Below are 23,659 nucleotides of genomic sequence, written 5' to 3' on the forward strand. Positions count from 1 at the left end.
TCTATTAATATTAACTTCAAGGCTTTTTCGTACGAGATATTCACCTTGAACTACCGAATCCAATGTCGGGAGGCTTCGCGATGAGCATACTGTGTATCGCTAATACGTTTGGTCCCGTGAAGCACTCGACTATGTCGATGATTTCCTTGTGTTCTATGTATTTACGGAATGTCGGGTCCAGATGTATGTCCTGTATTTTGTTTACCGTCTTCTTGTCCTTTATGTCGTACATCACGGTGATTCCGTCTCGTGAAGTTCTGCCTTCGACAATATCGTCATATCTGAAAAGAGCAAGCGAAAGAGGTTTATTAGAGGTTTACAATTTCTGGCCTTAAAAGATGGATCTTATAACTCATTTTTTTTCGACAAACTAAAATATCCAGATACGCATATTTCTCCACGAGTCGATATTAAAAGAAGCTCATATTTGCAATTACTGTACCCCGGCATTTCAGAGATTTCCGATTTGAATATTCAGATATCAGTCATCTGTGATATCATAGTCGGTTTGCGGTATTTGCGCGAACGTTCATATATGTATCGTGAGCAAATTTACCGAAACATCGAGAATATTTTAGTAACATTGGATTATCAAGTTATTTGTCGACAAAAATTATTATTTTGAATTAATATTTCGGTAAATTTTTGCTTTAAAAATTTTTTTAAATATTCACCTATATATTATATATACACATCTACATATCTACATACTATATATTGAATAAATATTTCAGACGTTTTTTAAAAACTAGAATGGTCAAAGAAAAAATATTAACACACAGTGTTTCAAAAGCTAATTACTGAAAATTACATATACAAAGAAAATATATATAACATATATGAAGGATTTTCTTTATGTTTAAAATTTTCGTATAGATTTCGTTCCTAGCAATTAATTTTTAGAGTACTCAAAAAGGTAAAAAATCACATTGTGATCAAAAATAAATATATACCTCTTGTGGCATTCATCGATGACATCTTGTGATATAAGACCAGGAAATACTAAATATCCATTCTTTTCGTAGAACAATCTTTGATTTAATGTAAGACGATTGTTATTTTTTGTGTAGCGTAAAGGCAATGTAATGCTCATTATGCAGTTTTTTTTATATCCAATATAATTGAATGATTTTTCCAATTTCTTTTCTCCTTACTGCTGCTCTTCTGAAACATAAAAGTTTTTTTTGTATAACAAAAATCTTTTTTTTATAAGACAGATACAAATTGTTAAAAACTATTTACTATTAAAAAGTGTATTTAATAACTAAATCATTCGAGATAAAAAAAATTAGTTTTTCTGATAAATCTAGTTAAATTTAAAAAAGAATATTTGCGCTTTTTTCTCATTCGTTCACAGATATATCATCATCGAAGATTGATCGAGTCAGACAAGGACTATATATATATCTGTTTACGAAGTTATCATTTCAAACTTGTGTTCTGCGTGTAACACATATTTCCAGCAAGATAATATTTTATAAGTTTATTTAGATTGATCATAAAAATTAATTTTAAGGCTTCTTGATCCTCGCCGCGACTATATTGGATTGTGATTGTCCGGAAACTATCCTTTTCCCTTTTTGTGATAATCAATCAACAGCCGTAAAATAATTGAAACATCAGACTTTGTTATGCGGAATGTGTGTGTATGTATAATTTTACAAGTATGTCAAAGAATTTTGTTTGAATTGTTTTATTGAAATATATTTTTATCTAAAAATGGCACGCAAAAATCTCCAGCGTGTATTTTCTGTAAAGATCAAGGAGCCTTAATTTTTTCAATAACGAGACTTTTTATTACGCATCATCTGCTTTAATTTAAAAAAATATTTCTTGACCGCAGATCACGAAATATATCAGATATATTGGTACTTGTAAGCGTTTACACCAAAAACTGCAGTTTCGATAAAAACGCGATAAATTCTTGAGAATATTATTTATTTACACGATACACACAATTTTATCTCTCTCTCTCTTGAAGCAATATAGCGAATTTTACTATCAATTCGTTGTAATCTCCCCTCCGTCTCTTTGCTTCAAAAGGAAAGGTATTTATATGAGATACTGGTACCGCGCTCGTAAAATTGGCCATAATGCTTAGGGTGGATTTATAGGGAGTGTAAGAGCAGTGTTGATTTTAGGATTCAGTTCGCCCGTAAGCAATATTTAAATTCGTCCCTTGTTTATTTAATTTAAGAAGAAAGGATCAAATAAATGAAAATCGTGCCAAATCTCAAAAATCTGTATAATCAATTCTATATAATGCCTACAATGATTTTGAGAAAACCGACTATTGGATGAGGGTGTGGATGAATGTTACGAGAGATCGTGAAAGCGAGAACATCTCTGATACGGATTTTGCAGCGTGTCGATTTTAGCACTCGACTCTATCATGTGTCTTGCACTTATACCTGTCGAAACAGATTACGCGCTGTCGGTTTACCCCTGACGTTTTCAAACGCGTGTTGATACGAGACAGTAATCCAATAACTCGGCGGATCAACCCTTTACGCCCAGAGAGCGCCGCGAATGACGAGTAATTGGAATCCTCGAAATTTCGGAATAAATGATGATACAATAATTAATGAAGAAGAAACTGTTATTTGTAATATTTATTACGAGGTGTCAGAGTGCTACGAAAAAAATGGTAATAATTATCATCGTTCGAAGCGGAGAGTATCACATGTATCGAGAGGACGGAAAAGAAGAAGGGGTTAATTTTATTTTTCCGGGTTTAAATTGGGTTCTCGTGAGACGAAATGTCAATTGTTTTAAGTAATCCAATAACCCGGCGAATCAACCCTTTACGCACAGAGAGCGCCGCGAATGACGAGTAATTGGAATCCTCGAAATTTCGGAATAAATGATTATACAATAATCAATGAAGAAAGAACTGTTATTTGTAATATTTATTACAAGGTGTCAGAGTGCTACGAAAAAAATGGTAATAATTATCATCGTTCGAAGCGGAGAGTATCACATGTATCGAGAGGACGGAAAAGAAGAAGGGGTTAATTTTATTTTTCCGGGTTTAAAATGGGTTCTCGTGAGACGAAATGTCAATTGTTTTAAGTAATCCAATAACCCGGCGAATCAACCCTTTTACGCACAGAGAGCGCCGCGAATGACGAGTAATTGGAATCCTCGAAATTTCGGAATAAATGATGATACAATAATTAATGAAGAAAAAACTGTTATTTGTAATATTTATTACGAAGGTGTCAGAGTGCTACGAAAAAATTGGTAATAATTATCATCGTTCGAAGCGGAGAGTATCACATGTATCGAGAGGACGGAAAAGAAGAAGGGGTTAATTTTATTTTTCCGGGTTTAAAATGGGTTCTCGTGAGACGAAATGTCAATTGTTTTAAGTAATCCAATAACCCGGCGAATCAACCCTTTACGCACAGAGAGCGCCGCGAATGACGAGTAATTGGAATCCTCGAAATTTCGGAATAAATGATGATACAATAATTAATGAAGAAAGAACTGTTATTTGTAATATTTATTACGAGGTGTCAGAGTGCTACGAAAAAAATGGTAATAATTATCATCGTTCGAAGCGGAGAGTATCACATGTATCGAGAGGACGGAAAAGAAGAGAGGGTTGAATTTTATTTTTCCGGGTTTAAATTGGGTTCTCGTGAGACGAAATGTCAATTGTTTTAAGTAATCCAATAACCCGGCGAATCAACCCTTTACGCACAGAGAGCGCCGCGAATGACGAGTAATTGGAATCCTCGAAATTTCGGAATAAATGATGATACAATAATTAATGAAGAAAGGACTGTTATTTGTAATATTTATTACGAGGTGTCAGAGTGCTACGAAAAAAATGGTAATAATTATCATCGTTCGAAGCGGAGAGTATCACATGTATCGAGAGGACGGAAAAGAAGAAGGGGTTAATTTTATTTTTCCGGGTTTAAATTGGGTTCTCGTGAGACGAAATGTCAATTGTTTTAAGTAATCCAATAACCCGACGAATCAACCCTTTACGCACAGAGAGCGCCGCGAATGACGAGTAATTGGAATCCTCGAAATTTCGGAATAAATGATGATACAATAATTAATGAAGAAAGGACTGTTATTTGTAATATTTATTACGAAGGTGTCAGAGTGCTACGAAAAAAATGGTAATAATTATCATCGTTCGAAGCGGAGAGTATCACATGTATCGAGAAGACGGAAAAGAAGAGAGGGTTGATTTTATTTTTCCGGGTTTAAATTGGGTTCTCGTGGGACGAAGTGTCAATTGTTTTCGTTTCAAAGGATCGAGCCGGCGATTCAAAAACGACCACGATTCTCTGGCTTGGCATCTCGGAAGCGCCGATTGCGCGCGTCGATGGAAGCGTCGCGACGCGCCGACGTCGTGGCTTCCTCTTTCTCTCTCTTTCGCCCGCTCGATCAGCACGTGGCATCAAAGAGAAGGATATGCATCGAGGTGGTCGGTTTTCCCGGCCAAACGGCGACGACCCTCCGTTGTCGTTCATTCGCGTAGGCGGATTCTCCCTCTCTCTTTTTCTCTCTCTCTCTTTCTCTCACTTTCTCTCTCTCTCTCTCTGTCCGCGGAAACGAAATTATCGTCGGTCATGAGGGAGAATCGCAAGTTTTTTGTACGAGTATAATTTCTGAGTGTACGAGATCATTAATTATCGCTAAATTCAAAGTGAGAAGATATCCCCATCGATTTCCTCCGGACTCTCGATCTCCTTCGGCGGGGGATAAATATGAAGATCGGCTCTTGAGTTTATCTCCATCAGCGCGATCCTGAGATGGACACGTTGTTGGGTAAGCTTGAAGAATTTTTTTATCTTGTTGATAATTGCGCAGATTTTTCTTCGATTCTTTAACTTTTCGTTATCGTAATTTATATTAATTTTTTCGGGAAGAAAAATGATAAATTACACGACGTTCCGGCACTGAGAGCTTCATTTTCTAATTGCGTAATACGTCACACATCCGGAAAGTGTAATCCAATTTCGAAAATCGTGATAAATTGATCGTACATCAAACGTGATATATAGCTTCGAAAATAAATGAGATGAACGATTTATACAACGCCCTTGAAGAAATGAAGATTCTTCTTGCCGAATATACACATCCGTTTTAACTCGACAGTTTACCTCGTAAAAGTCTAATGTGTTATAGCAACAGAAAATATATATTAATACACTTTCTGTGCGCGAGATTCGCTTTTCAACACGCGCTCGTCTCGGGGACGTATTTTTAGCGGAAGCTTAAGCGGCGTCACGCAAATTTATACATCTTATTTCATCTCGCGGGTGATAAAAATTCCTCGCAAAATCCGCCCTCGAGAGAAATTTCAGACAGACCGATCGCGCATCTGTTTGCAATAAAAATTAGAATATAGTTTGATATTTCTTGACGAAGAAACGCGTCTTCCGCGATGGCGACATTTGCTATTTCACCTGGAATGAAAATTTTCCGCGTTCGTCGAGAGAAAGTTTCCTTTTTGCAGAAATGAAAGACTCCCTCCTCGGCTCGTTCGCCATGACGCGATGATGATTAATTCTCGAATCGCCGTTCGACGGAAGTTCCTCGAGTGATCAGCGATGAATCCTCTCTCTCTTCCCCTTTCCGTCTCTCATCCGTATCCGCAACCGCGAGAATAGAAACGAGTTTACGGAGGCAGGCAGACAAAATCGATATACATCGCGTTAATAATGAAACGGCAAGGTCTATAACCTTCCGCGAGCGAATCGACCTTTCGCGGGGTGATACGAAAACACTCGCGTTTCTTTTTCCACCTTCTCTTTACATGTGACATTTTCCACCCTCCTCTCGTGTTTGCGACTTCTTTATACTTCACACGAAATTTCGGCAGACCTGCGTGCGAATATTTTAATTCGCGCGTGACAGCTCTTGTATCTGACATTTATTGGTGAGAAACGTCACATTTGGATCGAGGCGTATACTTGCATATGTATTACGTGTAGCGACAACAAGTGGGATGAATCGTAACGTATTGCAAGCCTATATTATCACAACTTTTATTACGCAATGGATATGCATGCGGAAGGATTAACGGCGCGCATGCGACGCGTGATTATCGCGAGATATAATTATGCACGCAGAGTCTCTCGATACCGTGTGGAATGTACGCGTTACAGTTTGTTTATATCGAGTGCTGTTATATACGTATTATGCAATTGATCGAGGCGGTTATTCCCATTTTACATCCGAGTTTTTTATTAACTGTATACAGCACGCGTTTATTCGTTCGCGCGCTAATATGGATATCAATTCCTCGTCACGTAAATCCGCGTACGATTCAGAAGCAAATATTTTTCATTTTAATTTACTCGCGATGTGGCGCGAGATTTGCGAGTCAGTTTGCTTATTTGCGCTATTATTTTCTCATGAGCTTCTTTCATTGAGTATGAAAAAAAATTAACCACCATAATTAAATTTTAGCTATCCCTATATTATTTTAGAGCTATATAATTCTCGATATTAAACTATAACTAAAATATATATTAGTAGCTCTGCAATTATAATGCAACTGCAATTAAGCTCGAGTAAAAAACTTAAATGTTACACTCATAGAATATTATTCCATGCACCGCGTACGATCCAGAAGCAAATATTTTTCATTTAATTTACTCGCGATGTGGCGCGAGATTTGCGAGTCAGTTTGCTTATTTGCGCTATTATTTTCTCATGAGCTTCTTTCATTGAGTATGAAAAAAAATTAACCACCATAATTAAATTTTAGCTATCCCTATATTATTTTAGAGCTATATAATTCTCGATATTAAACTATAACTAAAATATATATTAGTAGCTCTGCAATTATAATGCAACTGCAATTAAGCTCGAGTAAAAAACTTAAATGTTACACTCATGGAATATTATTCCATGCACCGTGTACGATCCAGAAGCAAATATTTTTCATTTAATTTAGTCGCAATGTGGCGCGAGATTTGCGAGTCAGTTTGCTTATTTGCGCTATTATTTTTTCATGAGCTTCTTTCATTGAGTATGAAAAAAAATTAACCACCATAATTAAATTTTAGCTATCCCTATATTATTTTAGAGCTATATAATTCTCGATATTAAACTATAACTATAAAATATATTAGTAGCTCTGCAATTATAATGCAACTGCAATTAAGCTCGAGTAAAAAACTTAAATGTTACACTCATGGAATATTATTCCATGCACCGCGTACGATTCAGAAGCAAATATTTTTCATTTAATTTACTCGCGATGTGGCGCGAGATTTGCGAGTCAGTTTGCTTATTTGCGCAATTATTTTTTCATGAGCTTCTTTCATTGAGTATGAAAAAAAATTAATCACCATAATTAAATTTTAGCTATCTCTATATTATTTTAGAGCTATATAATTCTCGATATTAAACTATAACTAAAATATATATTAGTAGCTCTGCAATTATAATGCAACTGCAATTAAGCTCGAGTAAAAAACTTAAATGTTACACTCATAGAATATTATTCCATGCACCGCGTACGATCCAGAAGCAAATATTTTTCATTTAATTTAGTCGCAATGTGGCGCGAGATTTGCGAGTCAGTTTGCTTATTTGCGCAATTATTTTTTCATGAGCTTCTTTCATTGAGTATGAAAAAAAATTAACCACTATAATTAAATTTTAACTATCCCTATATTATTTTAGAGCTATATAATTCTCGATATTAAACTATAACTAAAATATATATTAGCAGCTCTGCAATTATAATGCAACTGCATTAAGCTCGAGTAAAAAACTTAAATGTTACACTCATGGAATATTATTCCATGCACCGCGTACAATTCAGAAGCAAATATTTTTCATTTAATTTACTCGCGATGTGGCGCGAGATTTGCGAGTCAGTTTGCTTATTTGCGCAATTATTTTTTCATGAGCCTCTTTCATTGAGTATGAAAAAAAATTAACCACCATAATTAAATTTTAACTATCCCTATATTATTTTGGCTATATAATTCTCGATATTAAACTATAACTAAAATATATATTAGTAGCTCTGTAATTATAATGCAACTGCAATTAAGCTCGAGTAAAAAACTTAAATGTTACACTCATGGAATATTATTCCATGCACGCGCGTGCTCTGCAATTATATTATGTCGAATAATTAAATTTCGAGAATAACGAACTTGTTGCGAACAAATTTCCTATGATCCCATATCATTTATATCAATGCTAAAGTGTGTTCTACATGCGACCTACAGCTGCGCGTGACTTTAGAAAGGATTTAATTAGTTTCGAAAGAGCTCGGCTGTTGTTCTCGCTTACGAAAACCAACGCGGTACAGCCGAAAGGACAAGAGAAAGAGGGAAAGATTCACTTGGCCGACATGCAGGTTTACTTGGCTAGACTCTCGGGCACCCTTGCTCGATAAAGGAAACGACGCACCATTTCCGCCAAAAGCAGCGAGAAAAATCTAGCCGTCTGTTTTCTAGCCAGAAGAGACGACTCTTTCCCTCCTTTACTCCTTTGTACACCGATGATGCGATTATAAGGGAGAGTCGTTAACTTAAAAAAAAATGCAGATCGTTTTTCTCTTTTATCCAAAGCAGATAGATAAATTTCGATTTGTATGCAAAAATGCGATTCTCCCTTCGTTCTCTTGTCGCGACATTTTATATTTCGAACAGGCTTTTGTGCGTGTACATGTATTTGTATAAACGTCAGGGGTGCGCTCGAGGATATGTTCCTGCAATATCTATTTGTTGTTGGAATATATAAAATTATTGCGGATTCTTTTGCTCGTCGGATTGCAGTTTGATTACGTTTCGAAGCAGCGTCGTAGATTATTCTTTGTCACACGCTCTAAAAGATGTAACTATTTCTTTCTCTCTCGAAAATGCGTGGATATACGCGCACGAGTGTGCTTAATATTCTTATATATTTATTTATTTATTTATATTAAAGCTCATTACTTTCAATAGTCGTATCTGGAATCGCGCTACTTTTGCATTAAGCTGGCAAAAGTTGTTAGCATGAATCCTTGTCATATTGACTTTATGCTTGGAATACCTCAGCCGATGATATAAATTCTTCTCTTTGAATCGTCTCGCAATTGCTCGCGAGCTAGAAATACCGCGAATGAAACTTTACATTAAATTTCTCTCGCTAAATGCGCTTAAATACACCTTTACAGGGTTTATATTCTGAGATTATGCGATACATCCTCGGCCACGTTTTAAAGTTCTCGCAAAATTACATCATTTTCAAATATATGCATTGTACAAATACCATCTTTCGCGTCCTTGCTTCTTGCCTTCAATCTTACGATTAATGCATCTCAGTTGATTTTTAAATCTAAGCATTTAATGTTTTTAAAGTTGTCTTTCCCTCCCTTGAAATTCTGTCAAATCTTGGGGCTTTATCAAATCAAAATTATATTAAAAAGAAGAGTTGTGTAGATGTGCATGTGTATATATATCTCTGTAAAATGTTGAACGCAGTGATAAACCGCGACGATAATTTTATTGACAAGATGCAAGCAGAGAGGCATCGCTAACTCGATATTAAGCAAATGGAAATTGTATAAATGTGTTTGTGCGCCCATATAATACATTTCTCTTATTTCCCCGAGACACGGAATACAATATATACGGATAACAAATATAATAATTGTACGCCGCTATCGAGATTAATAAACGAATAAGATTTTATCCACCGCGATATACAACGCACTTACGAGTGATTGAAATATTAATAGCGTGGAAAGAGATTGCGTGTCAAGGTGTCGTGTCGGGCCGTCTTGTGCCGTCCTGGGCCAAGGTCTCCCGTGTATTTTTCCCCGGATGACCGACGTTTTCGAAGCAGTTTCCTCTGCGTATTTTACCGTAGAGCACATGCGAAGGAGAGAGAGTTTGTGTTCCACAAACACTCGCGAACGGTCCGACAAATAACTCGCGAACGGGCCGAATCACACGTCACTCTTGACCGGATCTCGACTCCCGTGTGCTTTAAAACCGGCGTTATATCACGAATTTATCCACGCGAAATTTCATTTCGCCGGTCGCGAACCACAAAGATCTTATTCGCGAGCTGCGATGAACTTTCAATCGCAAAAAGAAGCCCCGTTTCGGGGCGAAGCTTCTCTTCTCTTATATGGATAGGATATTCCCATCTCAACGTGTCTTCATCGCGAATTACTTCAACTACCAGTTGCTTATTCTCATGCGTTAATTGCTCGAATATAATTCGTATATCGTATGAAAAATATTAAATATATATAATATTAGGGTAATTATTATTATGCTTATTAAATATATATTGTATTATATTATAATAATATTATATATATATATAATATTAGGATAATTATTATTATGCTTATTAATATACCGAACGGCTTGCGAAATATTTATACTGAAAATAAATCCTGTCGAGAAAATCTCGCGTTACTGATGTTATCGAGTCGAAACGAAGAAATCATATCGGCGATACGTCGATGTGTACCTTGGAAGAAGCGTGCCAAGGTCACCGTCGACGGAAAACGTTTTCCGGAGCCGTGTCGTCTGGTCTCACCACCGGATCCATCTTCGATCCCCTTCGGATTGGATTGTTTCCTAACGCGGAATATCTTCCTTCTCCATCCGGAGACCGGAAACCAGCGCGGCGAGTAGATTGCGCGACCCACGCGGAGACAGGCGAGATAAAGACGGATTGAAAGGAGCACGGTGTATCCTTTATGGCAGACTTGACGAAACTAGGGCATGCCGTGGAATCGATATGTCAGTCGTTCCATCCAGTTTCAATTCGGATCAATATCGGCGGTTAGGTCGTGCAAACCGAAGCTTGTATCGTTATTTAAGTGACAGAGCGAGAAGTGATTCTGCATAAATGCAATTGTTCATTGGCGGATTCCGTCTCGCGGGAAAAATCGATAACGAGGACCGTGTTCGCCAAGATTTCAACTCGGACTCGACAATGTACTTCACGTCGCGAACTTGTAAAGTGGAAATTACAAATGAACGAGGGAGTGACTTTCAATTAAAATTTCCCTAAGAATTCACCTCGGCGATTTTCATTCGTTTATTTCACTAATACGTTCTGTATGCTCAGTGGATTGGCTGGCCGAAGTTAAATTGTCAACGCTAAGTCTATATAAAGACCGCTGGAGAGCTATCAGAGGGCATGGGAAAAGTCAAAGCATTCCCCATTGCTTATTTCTCGGACAGGATGAAAACGGACTGATGATACCTTTGTCCGAATCTCGACGAGTTTATTTAATTTGTTCCATTATACCGCGATCTCATTAGGATCCTTTTCTTCGTGTCCCTCGTGTCATGCGAAAGAGACGAAATAATGCTAATTTGATTTCGTTGGTGTAATGTCTCGTGTCAAACGCAATTATTCGGGAGATGGACGAGGCCGAGAATATAACGACCCTGAAAAGGTGATCCTGGTGAGCTACCTATCCTAGGGATGATTCAGGATATCTGTGCAAACGCGCGAGCAGAGAGCTAGAAAATGAATATATGCGGAGCACATTTTATATACTGACGATGTATACCGACTTTGTATAACAGAGCGATATTCTTCCGACCTTCTCTCACGTTACAAGCACGAATACCGTCAAACGAAATATACATTATCGATCGGTGTGTAATACCCGGTAGCAACGCGAATACATTAGAATGTTCATATATTGACATGACGAGCAAACTTTTATTATTCAACGAAACATTTAATTTCCCGAGAATCACCAGTGTGTGCGATACACGTGGTTGCTCTTTATAGCTCACTCGGAAAAGGGTGGACATTTAGCTCAAAGTTAGTCCTAAACAAATAATTCTGGGATCTCACGAGGACGATATATATTTTTTTTTTTCGAGAAAGCCTCTTTTCTCCACGTGCGAGATCATTTATGAAAAATTCTGGAAAATTATAGAAAAATAACGTGAAACACGTGGCTGGAAAGTTTTCGTCTATCATTGATCTCCTCAAAAGTTTAGTTGGTCGAGAACACGATGACACTCACAATCAGTAGTTCGCGAAAAGAGAAACTCTTCCAATATCCCTCTCATTTATTTGACAATCGCCTCATTTCTATTCCCTTCGCTCGTTCAAACAACGCAGGACTCGCCCACGATGTCGGTTAGATGTATATTATGTCATTGCATAATATTATATAAACCAGACTATGTTATACGAACGAGACAGCAAGTTGACACAAAGTCGTTGAGAGTGTGATAAAGATTTGCGTTTCATGAAAGCGCGAAATCTCGGGGTGATAATTCTTTCTTTTCAATCTTTCTTCTCTTTCGCCTTCTATTTCATTTTTTCCTGCGAACTCGTCAACGAAATCCTTTAAAGAGTTTTTTTTACTGTCACTTTACAAATCACAAATGGCAAATAATATAATATTTTTTTCATTGAGATCTATTAAATATAAATATTTGTACATAAATTATTTATTCTAAAATTATATCACTAACGTCCTTTTCACGACGCGTTCTTGAACTGTAATTTGTAATCGATTTTCCTTAACGAAAATGTCGAGAATATTAATAGATTTAGAGTTACAAGCGAAGGCATGGTTTCTCGCAAATAGACTTTGGAAAGTCAAACTACACACAATTAATTTTGCGAGCAAAATTTATTTTAATAAAATTATAGATTTAAAGTTTAATTTAAAAAATAATGCTAAAAATTGCAATAAGTAATGGTCTTTTTTGATATTTAAAAATGTTGACTTTAAAATTCACCAAAAAATCTGTTATTAAAAGTATATTTGATGATTCTGCAAAATCCTAGATATTTCTTTTTTGCTCTCCCTTTTTTAAACGCACACAATTTTGTGAGTGAAATTTATGTATTTTAATAAAATTATAGATTTGAAATTTAATTTAAAAAAATATATAACGCCAAAAATAGCAATAAGTAATAATCTTTTTTGATATTTATGCTGAAAAAGTCGGCTTCAAAATTCATCAAAAAATCTGTCATTAAAAGGATATTTAATGATTATACAACATCCTAGATATTTCTTTTTCTCTCCTTTTTTAAACACACACTATTCTAAAAACACGTCAATTAAATACGTGAAAACACGTGCGAGAGACTATTCCATGCTCCAAGCGGGAAATCACTTTGAGCAGATAAGTAACAGTTTGCAATAACGAGTGATTCGATCAAGTCCGAGAACCATCCACATGAATCAGACATCGTAATTTTGCGTAATGTGTAACCTTCTTCTTTTTCTGGTCCATGTTGGCGAATCTCACCCGTCTGCGCGATACCCTGTTCCGGCTGCGAACGTTTTATCGACCCACGTCGAACTTGTTAAAATAGACACGTGAGTGAAGAGAAAACGTTGGCCTCTCTTCTTCTTTCAAGAGAAAAAAAAAACATGTTCGCTGACACTTATTTCTCTCATCCTCTGTCTTTGTCACAGCCTCGTTAAGAGACAATCGATCTGTTATTCTCAGATCGATCGTCCAGCTGGCATAAAGAACACGAGGTAAGAGAATAAGAGACAGAAGATAGAGAGAGAGAGAGAGAAGTCGGGTGCGGAACGACAGAGTGCGTAATTTTGCTGGTTACCTTCGCTATTGGATCTCCCTTCAATTTTCTCATTATCGCAGTCGAGGAAGAGAATCCTACACATTGCTCGCATCCGTTGAAAATCGAACGAAAATTGAACGGGGAATTAAAATATGAGCCCACGATAAATTACATCGCGCATACACAGTAGGAAAATTTTGTGTTATCTTGTTAAAAACGTCCCCGTTTAAATTTTTGTGTTAAATATTTAACACATTCATGTGTTAATTTAACATATTGCTGTCATGTTAATTAAACTTAAATGTTAAATTATTAAAAAAACTGAAAGATGTAAAAATAACACAATGTGAATCTATTTCTAATTTTACACAATATTCTATTTTATTAGATATATCTGTTAAAATTTACAGAAAAAATGATTGATTTTTTATTTTGTAATATTAGTGGGGATATTAAAATCTAAAATTAACATATTTTTAGTTTATTTTTACGTTAAAACTATGTTAATTTTATACAAAATTTATTTTAAATTACTTGAAGTTTTTCATTTATTTTGCGTTAAAATATTAACACGCAGTGTTTGTGTCTCGTCTATTTAACATATCCATATTATGCTAAATTAACAAACATTTCTATGAAGCATTTGAAACATGTGAGATATCTATTAAATTTATCACAAATATTTAAACTGCGTACATATCTCATGATACTTTATAATCCGGTTCCATCTTCAATTGTAAGTCTAGCAGAAAATTTTAATTAATTTTGTGTTAAAATATTAACACAGTATTTGTGTTAATTAATATGTCCATTTAATATATTCATATTATGTTAAATTAACAAATTCTGCGGATCGTTCGGAATATGTAATATCTGTTTTTACACAAATATTTCAACTGCGCATTATTTCTCGGAAATATTAATTATTACTATACTTATAAATATAATAATTATAATCCGTTTTCAGGGCGTTTATGCAATAAAGATCCGTTTTCTTGCCTCTTTTGCGTAGAAATCAGAGTTATCTTTCTCAGTCGTCTCTTTGGACAAAGAAAAATAATTAATTCGCGAGAGACAACCGTATGCAAAATACGTCAATAAACGTACAATCGGGACGTGTTCATTTGAGCTTAATTGTTTTCATAATATGTTAAATTAACAAATTCTGTGGACCGTTTGGAACATGTAATATCTGTTTTTAACGCAAATATTTCAACTGCGTATTATTTCTCGGAAATATTAATTATTACCTACTATTTATAAATATAATAATTATAATCCGCTTCCAGCGTTTATGCAATACAAATCCGTTTTCTGTTCTCTTTCGCGTAGAAATCAGAGTTATCTTTCTCAGTTGTCTCTTTGGACAAAGAGAAATAATTAATTCGCGAGGAACATGCATTCGTATGCAAAATACGTCAATAAACGTACAATCGCGACATGTTCATTTGAGCTTAATTGTTAATTTGGGGATCGCGACGGAGGAAATTGATTACCGGTAATCTAGTCTCACGCATAACAAGAAAGAGATGTCAATATCTTGTTTTGCAACAGTAATAATTATTTATCATCATTGCGATAAATCTGATTTGACAAATCAATTTCTCATCGAAATCCAGCAACAGATAATTTATCAAAAAATATTATCAAAATTAAAATTGCGATCGATTAAACTGTTCCAGTTGGCAAACGATAAAATTGGCACAAAGCGAGCGGCAAAGTGGCATTAATACTCTGAAAGGGTTTTTAAGTTTACTCATCGATAAGAGAGAAGAATGAGATGTGCACGAATCTTTTGCGACATTTGTCTAAACGCAATCAGCAGCTTTGTAAAAATGATAAAGAATCCACTTTCTTATTATGTTTGTCGAAGTACGATCGTCGAAGCTTTTAAAAGCTTCTTTTAAGCAATAATGTCATCGAGCGATACAAAAGGGAAAAATCGAAGAGCGGAGCTATCTGTAACTAGAATATTATTCTTTCCGCGATTTAAAACCTGTAACTCCTCCCTTCGCAAATAAAACTTTCCAAGGTCGAAAGGATCATTTTTAATGGGGCGAAAGTTATCCGAACATTAGTCTATTTGCGTGACCTCTGAATTTACGACACACGCCGCACATCGATATTTCCGGCTCGTTATTGAAGCGAGGACTCGAAACATCATCGTCGTCGTTTTTTTTCTTCGAATAACGACATGTCAATCGAACAAGCGTAACGAAGCGAAAATATCGAGTATCGTAAATCTAAGTATGAGTACGTAACAATTTGCGTATCCTAACTAAAATTTACGACTTCTCCAGATCTCAGCACGTGCTGGTAAAAAAAAGAAGAAAAAATACGCACACGCGCGAATCTCTTGGAAATTTCAACAAATTTGAGGATTGTTCATAATCCTCCTATACCATCATTTATCACGACCGGGAAGATGGTGAAGAGAACTTAACTTGAAAGATAAAAACTCGTCGCGGTGTAATTCTTAAAATTTCCGGGGTGGCTTTAAGCTTCCAAGAGATTCCGCGTTAAAATTTGTAATCTGGCTTTAGTGCAAGTTTTAACGAGGTATTACGGATAATTTGATACGTAAGACTCTTATAATGGACACGCCGATGTTAACAAGCCGCGAACGACGATTCCGAACCGCGAGATCTTATCGCTTTATCTCTTATCAAACTTTGAATTGCATAATTTCAAAGGTAATCTCGCTGCGCTGAGACGAATCGTTGGGATATAATAGTCCCGCAGCGGGACCTTCAAATCGGTTAGTCCGCTATATGAACGCGTGTACCGAGAAGCAAATGCGTAGGGGAAACTGGCGACCCTTGATAAATCACTCCCTTTGTCGAGGAGACGCGAATGTTTCTTTCATCTTTTTTTTTTTTTTTTTAGCAAGGGTGTCTGAATTTAGGACTTATGTATTTTAGATCAGAAAACAGTTTTGGAAACTACCTATGTCTTTCGAAAGTGACAAATCTTCTCCGAACTGTCACTCTTTAACTCCGATTTCGTGACATTTTTGTCTCGGGAGAATTCTTCTAAATCTCTTCTCTCAAATCCTTATTCTGCAAGTAACTTTCTGTAGGCTTTCGTATACAAATTGGACAAACTTGTCTCTCTCTCTCTCTCTCTTTCTCTCGCACAATCGATCAAAGAGCCCTCTGATTTGGCTTCTCCTCGCAAAACTTTATCATCGAGTTATCTCTAAGGATCCATCAATCGATTCCCTTAGGGACATGCATAGCTCCCCCTTTGATTGACAAGAGTTTTTCTCGGGATGACGACAAGTGTGTGGCTTTTTGTGTGGAAATTTTCGCAGTTATTTCGAACATGAATGTCAGATAACCGTAAGCAGGAAAGTTTGCGTCAGTAACGAGATTAAAATTTTAATCTTTCCTCCAGAAAGAGAATAAAACACGCATTTTTAATTAATCTAAAAATTTGTCTCTCTCTCTCTCTCTCTCTCTCTCTCTCGCACAATTGATCAAAGACTCCCTATAATATTTTTTCTCTGATTTGGCTTCTCCTCTCAAAACTTTATTATCGAGTTATCTCTAAGGATCCATCAATTGGTCCCCCATTAATCGCTGCCGCATCAATCGCTGCCCCATCAATCGCTGCCCCTAAAAACATCCCATAGCTCCCCCTTCGATTGATAAGAGTTTTTCTCGGGATGACGACAAGCGTGTGGCTTCTATTCAAAATTGAGCGTCGCTCGATGTCCGCGGAACGAAACTTTCGCAGTTATTTCGAACATGCATGAATATCAGATAACTGTAACCAGAAAAGTTCACGTCAGTAACGAGATTAACATTTCAATCTTTTCTCCAGCAAGAGAAAAAAACACGCATCCTTAATTAATCTAACTTTCAATCACTTCAACGAGAGATTGACTAGACTTGAGAAGGTTTTTTTTTTTCATCGAATTTTACCCGTTATATTCCTTCGAATAATACACTACCTCTGTAATAAAAGATGACAACGCGGCCAATGATCGAATCATAACGGAGATTTATATTTGCATCGCACGTCTTCCTGAATAATTTCCAAAGGTCGGTCGTCGATCGGACAGGTCCAAGGACTCGTTTCATTATTTACACCCAGATATCTCCGTAGGGCAGGACCGGCAGGAGCCCCTTATGATTAGGCGCAGGATAGAGAGAAGATAGTTGTGCGCAAGCAGCTACTGCTTAACGCGGCAAACGATATTAATTAAAATCCATTAACGAAGCCGGCTGACGCTAACTGACGTGCGATATATACTATAATGTCGCTCCTGGCTGAGATATATGACGAAACCGGAGAAGACAGTGATCCTGTTCTCTAATTTATTCTGTAAAAGAAAGGGACGAGATTACTCCCTACGTTGTGTTTGCACTTCCTCTTTGTCTCTTTTTTTTTTTATTTTTTTTTTAACGCGTTCCTCTCTCGCGATAATTTGAATTGGCAAATTATACGATAGCTGCGAAGAAATTTGTCGCTTACAAGATATTTATTTCACAGTATCGTCACTCCGGTCACTCTCTGGGGATGTCTGTAAACTTCGGGGAAAAATAAAGGCACATGGAGCAAATCCCGATAAAATAATCATCGCATAGGTACATCGTACATATATTTCTCGATCTCCCCGATTTATTCTCGTGAAAATAAGTTTTTTACTTGAGTTTACCGATATTTTCGATTTCTTAATTTTCCTTATTTTGCGTTTTTCCTTTCTCCAAAACGAAGCTTCGGTGAAATAATAATTTGCCACAAAGGTTAAAAGAAAGAGTCTTTTAAGAGAAAATAGAGGGGCAAGGATGTATAACAGATCGATGAACAATAAACGGTGAACGCCTATTTGTAGTAGGATAATACCAGTCACGAAAGAATATATCTCATTCTTTTTTCCACGCCATTCCATTCTCGGCGTCCACTTTGTAATCTTCGATTCTTATCGGGATTTACTTTTGTTTCAAATGATTCTTATATTTAAGTCCACGATACAAAGAGGGCAATAAAATATTTACCCGTACACTATAAAGCGTTCATTATGATTAATTTATTGCGCGAGCGTCATCTGAAACGTCCGGTTATCTAGCTTCTGGCGTATAATAAAAAAAGTTGTTATGCGCGACAAAAGTTTTGCTTACGCGAGTGCAAAGAAAATCAACGCTTCTTCTAAAGTCATGCCAATATAGCGTCGAGAGTAAATTGCACTACGCTTCATCCTTGCCGTCGGCGAACATAGAAAAGATATGACCATTTTGGTCAAAATGAAATATGAAACAGCAGTTGCTTCTCCGAAAGAAGGTAAAATTTTATTTCGAAAAAAATATTGCGCATTGTTCTATAATCCGTATATATGTATATATAAATAAATATATAATAAATATATAAAATAAATAATATATAATACCTATATATATTATATTAAGAATATTTTACCAGCTCTCGAAATCAATACATAATATATATTAATATACACTCAAAAAAGTGATATTGCAAGTACAGCAAAAATTTTCTAGGTATAAAAAATTAACTAAAACAGCTAAGTAATTGACAAGTATTGTAATATTTCATATGTAATTTACTTAACTTGCCTAAGTAACAGAGACAGAATATATATTTCTGCTATAAATTCTATACGTGATAAACAACAGTTTTAACAGATACAAAAAACATCTAAACGTCTAACTATATCAGCGAAATATTTTTTGAGTGTACTGCTCTTCCACGGGAAGACGGGAATTAGAGATCTTAACCAAATATATATATATATATATATATCTTTCGATATATATTGAAGAAATCTAATTTATTTATATTATACATTTATTTATATATGGTATATTATATTATATATAATATAATATATGTATCGGCCAATAAAGCCAAACGCGATGTTATTGCGAAAATTGCGAAAATTAATTTTTTCACTAATTAGAGATTTTTAGAGATATTCCCCTTTTAACTTCCCTGTAGAGAAAGATCGACTGATTCAGGAATAAAATCCGAGACATTTCGGTTGCCGGGCGACTGCTCTTTCATAGGAAGACGGGAATTAGAGATTTTAACCAAAAGATAGTAATTCCTAATTAGTGAACAAATTTATTTTTGCAATAACATCGTGTTTGGCTGTATATGATATAATATATAATATATGTATATTTATAATATAATACATATACAATATAATATATATAAATAAATGTATAATAACTTAGATTTGAGACGCGACTTGGTAAAAATCTCCGCATCGATGAGTGATAGATACTTTATACAAAAAAGAGTTTACATCTGTAATCTTTTTTTTTGTCTTTCGAACGCATTCGATTGTGGATAATCGACGTATCTCGAAGAAGATTTGCCGCGCTTTGCGATAAAACCGTTTGTATAGTTGACAAGAAACGTGCTTTTTTTACCTGTAATAAGTTTGAAAGAAAATTTATCACGATACGTGACGAATTATTTAACGTGGCACGTTATCGTGGCCCGAGTTGCGGAATCAGCGAGAGTGCGGTTTTAACCACTAAAGCGGTTAATTATATATACCTTCGTCCCTGGAAATTTTGTTCGCGCAGCGAAAATGTACGAAAGATACGCGAATTTTCGCACACGTGGCACGTTTTGCACAGTAAAATTTTTTCCTTGCCACACGCGGTCTGTTGCCACAATTTTCGGAGAGAGAGGACGGTTGATTGATTTAAGAGAATTATAATCAATCAACGTAACAATAATTGCGAATTGGGAAGAAAGAAAAGGAAGCTGCGTGGGAAGGAAGAAAAGGCAGCCTTCGTCCTTTTTGACTTACCCGTGTGCGGTCCTTGACTGGTCAATTTAGCGATAACGCGATAAGAGGAACAGAGTACGCGATATTTTTGCAAAGGAACGCGTGTATTATTTTTTAAAAGAAATAATATTTGTTATCTCTCTGTTGCATCGATTTTTCTACTTAAAAATTCTATTTTTATTTAGAAATGTTAATAAAGAGCTCTTTGCAATATCATGAATAATAATTACAATAGCGATGAAAATTAATTATGCATATATCACGAATACTCGAGAAGTTGTTATCTCTTGAGGTCAAAATACATAAATCGTTTCCTTAAAAAATAAAATAAAAAATCACAGTTGTCTGATAAAGAAGAGTCTTTGATAACGAGAATTTTGCCGTCACTGAAAGGCGAGTGTAAACTTGAGTGTAAACTTATTTGCTAATGGGATTTCTAGCTAGGATGCCACTCGTGTCATAATATCAGATCAGCTGTTCGCCGCTTTGGAACATTCTATCGAAACTCTCGAGCGCGACTGAAATTTCCTCTCTTGTTAATAGAGTACAACGCAATTTGTCCATGATGTACCAAAATGTCTACGCATGATAATAATTTAATTTTCTTATAAATAAAGTATAAATAAACTAATAATAGTATAAATAATAAAAAATAAATGATAAAACTATAAAAGTTATAATCGTCGAGAAAATAGCTTTTTTCATTTACGTTTTACTTTGCAAAGATCAAAGAATCATGAATAAATATAATATCTTGTTCTTCTCGACAAAATAAAGAACTGTGTGAATGTTACATCGAACTTTAGGGATTGCGAGGGCGTTTTCGCGTTATCGATCGTCCGCGGGAGCGGACCCTTCGATATAATAAAAAAATTAATAATCATCGAGCAAATAGCTTTTTCATTTATCTTTTCGCAAAGGTCAAAGAATCATGAATAACATTTTGTTCTCCTCGTTAAATTAATAAACTGACTGATATTAATAAACTGACTGATGTTAACTTTATATAGGGATTGCGAGAGCGCGCTTTCGCGTTATTGATCGTCTGCGAGAGAGAACCTTTCGATATTAGAACCTTTCGCTCACTCTTGCGAGATTTTTCCATGCAACAAGTAACCTGAACGATTCCCTCCTCCGTAGACAACACGATTCGGATCTTTGCAATAAATGGTCTCCCGAGAGAGCTATATCTTTCATGCGCGCAACAAGTTACAGACTCATCGCTATATATATATAACGTATCTATATATAGTTAATATACTTTTCCGCTCGGCTAACAAAGTCGGCACAATAGAGCGAAAGATTTTCAGATAGTTTGAAAAAGTTTCGCATGCCTCGTCGAGCGAAAAATCGATTCTAACTTTTGAAAAATTGCCAGTTCATCGTTCGACATGCAAATGAAGGCAGAAATGTTACTGTCATCGTCGCAGCATAAATGCGACGATATATACGCGGAGTTAATTTATCACGAAACGACAGGCCAGAATTAATGGCGAATCCGAGGCAGCGAGCGCGAGCCTCGCGTGCGCATGAATTATATGGGATTCTCGTACAAAATTCGCGGTCAGTGGAGCACGAAAAAAAAATAGAGAAGGAAAGAATAGAAGGAAGGTCGCGCGCGAATAATGTCGATACACGTGTAAACCCGGCTCGCGTGATAGCGCGATACAGGCGTTTTCACAGGGGTAGATTGAGCGAAGAAGAATAAAAAGGGCAGAGAAATAGAAGGGAAGAGAATCAATATCAAACGTCCTTCGACATGTCCGGTTTCTCCTCTATATTGTATGTCGACAGAGCTTTATAAAAAGATATTACTTGCATTCTTACATTCACATGCGTCCTTTATAAAGGAGGGTCTCAAATTTGGATCGATTCTGCATCATCAGAAGTAACCCAGGACAAAACGTCTGAAAAATCAGACGTCTTAAAGACGTCATTAAAAGATATTTTAAAGATGTATTCTTAAGATTTATGTACCATATTTTAGATATCATCAATAAGATCTTTAAGACTCTAAGAATCTATAAATAAATTTACATTAGATAGATTATACTTAATATACAAAAATCATAATTATATCATTGCTAGTTCGTGGAAATATTTTGAAAACCGCTATGTGTGTGTTGTATAGTTTAATAATTCACTGATATATGCGTTCTCTAAAAGCGCGTACTGAGCATTTTTACGCGCACGTACGAATTGCGCGCATAAATGTTCGTGCGAGTAAACTTTTTTTGACATTAAAAATATTTTCTCATGCGTACAAAACAGTGCTCAAGTCGCCGAAAATAGTCAGGAAATAGCAAAATGTCGACGAGAAGAGATATAACCATAGTCACTGCACCATGTATTATAATTCATATTATCGTGCATATACAGGAAACAAAAAAAAATTAAAACGATGGTAAATAAACACGATACTTAGTGATGATGATGAATCAACGCGTCTAGATTGAATGTCAATTTTCACGTAATTCTTTTGATAAACCGACAAACGACGATTCGCATTCGTGCGTGCTCAGAGTGTGCGTTGAAACAAAAATGACGTGTCTACATATTAAACCCTGTATCAGACTACGAATTAGGATTGGGATTAGATTGAAATTTCACCAATCAGGGCAAAGTCTACAAGCTTGAGATGTTTTCTTGATTCTGAGTGGTTACATTTCAATTCAATCTCAATCCTAATCCATAGTCTGATACGGGCTTAAAGCATGTGTGCGCGTAAAAATGCTCGTCAGTACGCACTTTATAATGATGTAACTAATCTTGTTTCTAGTTTATTACTCGAGAATATATTTTCGATGTATTTTCTCGAGAAAGAAACCAGAAACAAGATTAGTTACATCATTAGAGAACGTATATTACTGAATTATTGAACTATACAACAGAGTGGGTTTCAAAATATCCCAAGGGACTAGCAATCATAATTATGATTTTTGTATATTAGGTAACCCATATAATGTACATTTATGGTCATTTAAAATTACTTCTGATAAGCAGAAATCGACTTAAAATTGACACTCTCCTTTAACAAACTATAATAATTGAATAATTAATATATCTATTTAAAAAACCCTGTGTTTTTCCTAAATAAATAATAAACAAAAAATTAAACTACACGCTAAATGACACGCAACAGAGATTCATTATTTCACGATTCGAGCCACGTACACCCATTAAGCGAGAAAAAATTTCCAGGCAGTTAGGGATTCTTCCAGCCAGTTAGGGGAAGAACTCCTAACTGGCTGTTAAATCGACGGCCCACATTCTCAACTATATAATTTAACGTGCGTCAACAGGTGCGAATCTATTAATAAAACAACTATTAACGATATTTCCTCAAATTGGTTAAGAGTGGTAAGTTAAAAAATGAGAGAA

At 35.7% G+C, this 23,659-nt stretch overlaps 2 protein-coding genes across 3 annotated transcripts in view; one reads left to right on the forward strand and one right to left on the reverse strand.

Annotated features, from left to right (window-relative positions):
* LOC114931070 (phytanoyl-CoA dioxygenase, peroxisomal-like) overlaps positions 1 to 23,659 on the reverse strand; it is a 42,034-nt gene that overhangs the window by 1,256 nt on the left and 17,119 nt on the right. Inside the window, exons 2-3 of the mRNA XM_029303001.2 lie at positions 954 to 1,164; positions 45 to 281 (exon numbers count right to left, since the gene is read on the reverse strand). Of these exons, the coding sequence (XP_029158834.1) occupies positions 45 to 281; positions 954 to 1,093 (377 nt within the window). The 5' untranslated portion in view covers positions 1,094 to 1,164. The remainder of the gene's footprint in view (positions 1 to 44; positions 282 to 953; positions 1,165 to 23,659) is intronic.
* LOC114931068 (uncharacterized) overlaps positions 4,432 to 23,659 on the forward strand; it is a 33,421-nt gene continuing 14,193 nt past the window's right edge. The window contains exon 1 of one of the 2 annotated variants that reach the window (XM_029302997.2): positions 4,432 to 4,791. The gene's annotated coding sequence lies outside the window, so the exon portion shown is untranslated. The remainder of the gene's footprint in view (positions 4,792 to 23,659) is intronic. The other variant, XM_029302998.2, reaches the window with a different exon arrangement.

Source organism: Nylanderia fulva, unplaced genomic scaffold, assembly GCF_048542155.1.
Source record: "Nylanderia fulva isolate GAGA-0341 unplaced genomic scaffold, ASM4854215v1 Scaffold1, whole genome shotgun sequence".
Lineage (NCBI taxonomy): Eukaryota > Metazoa > Arthropoda > Insecta > Hymenoptera > Formicidae > Nylanderia > Nylanderia fulva.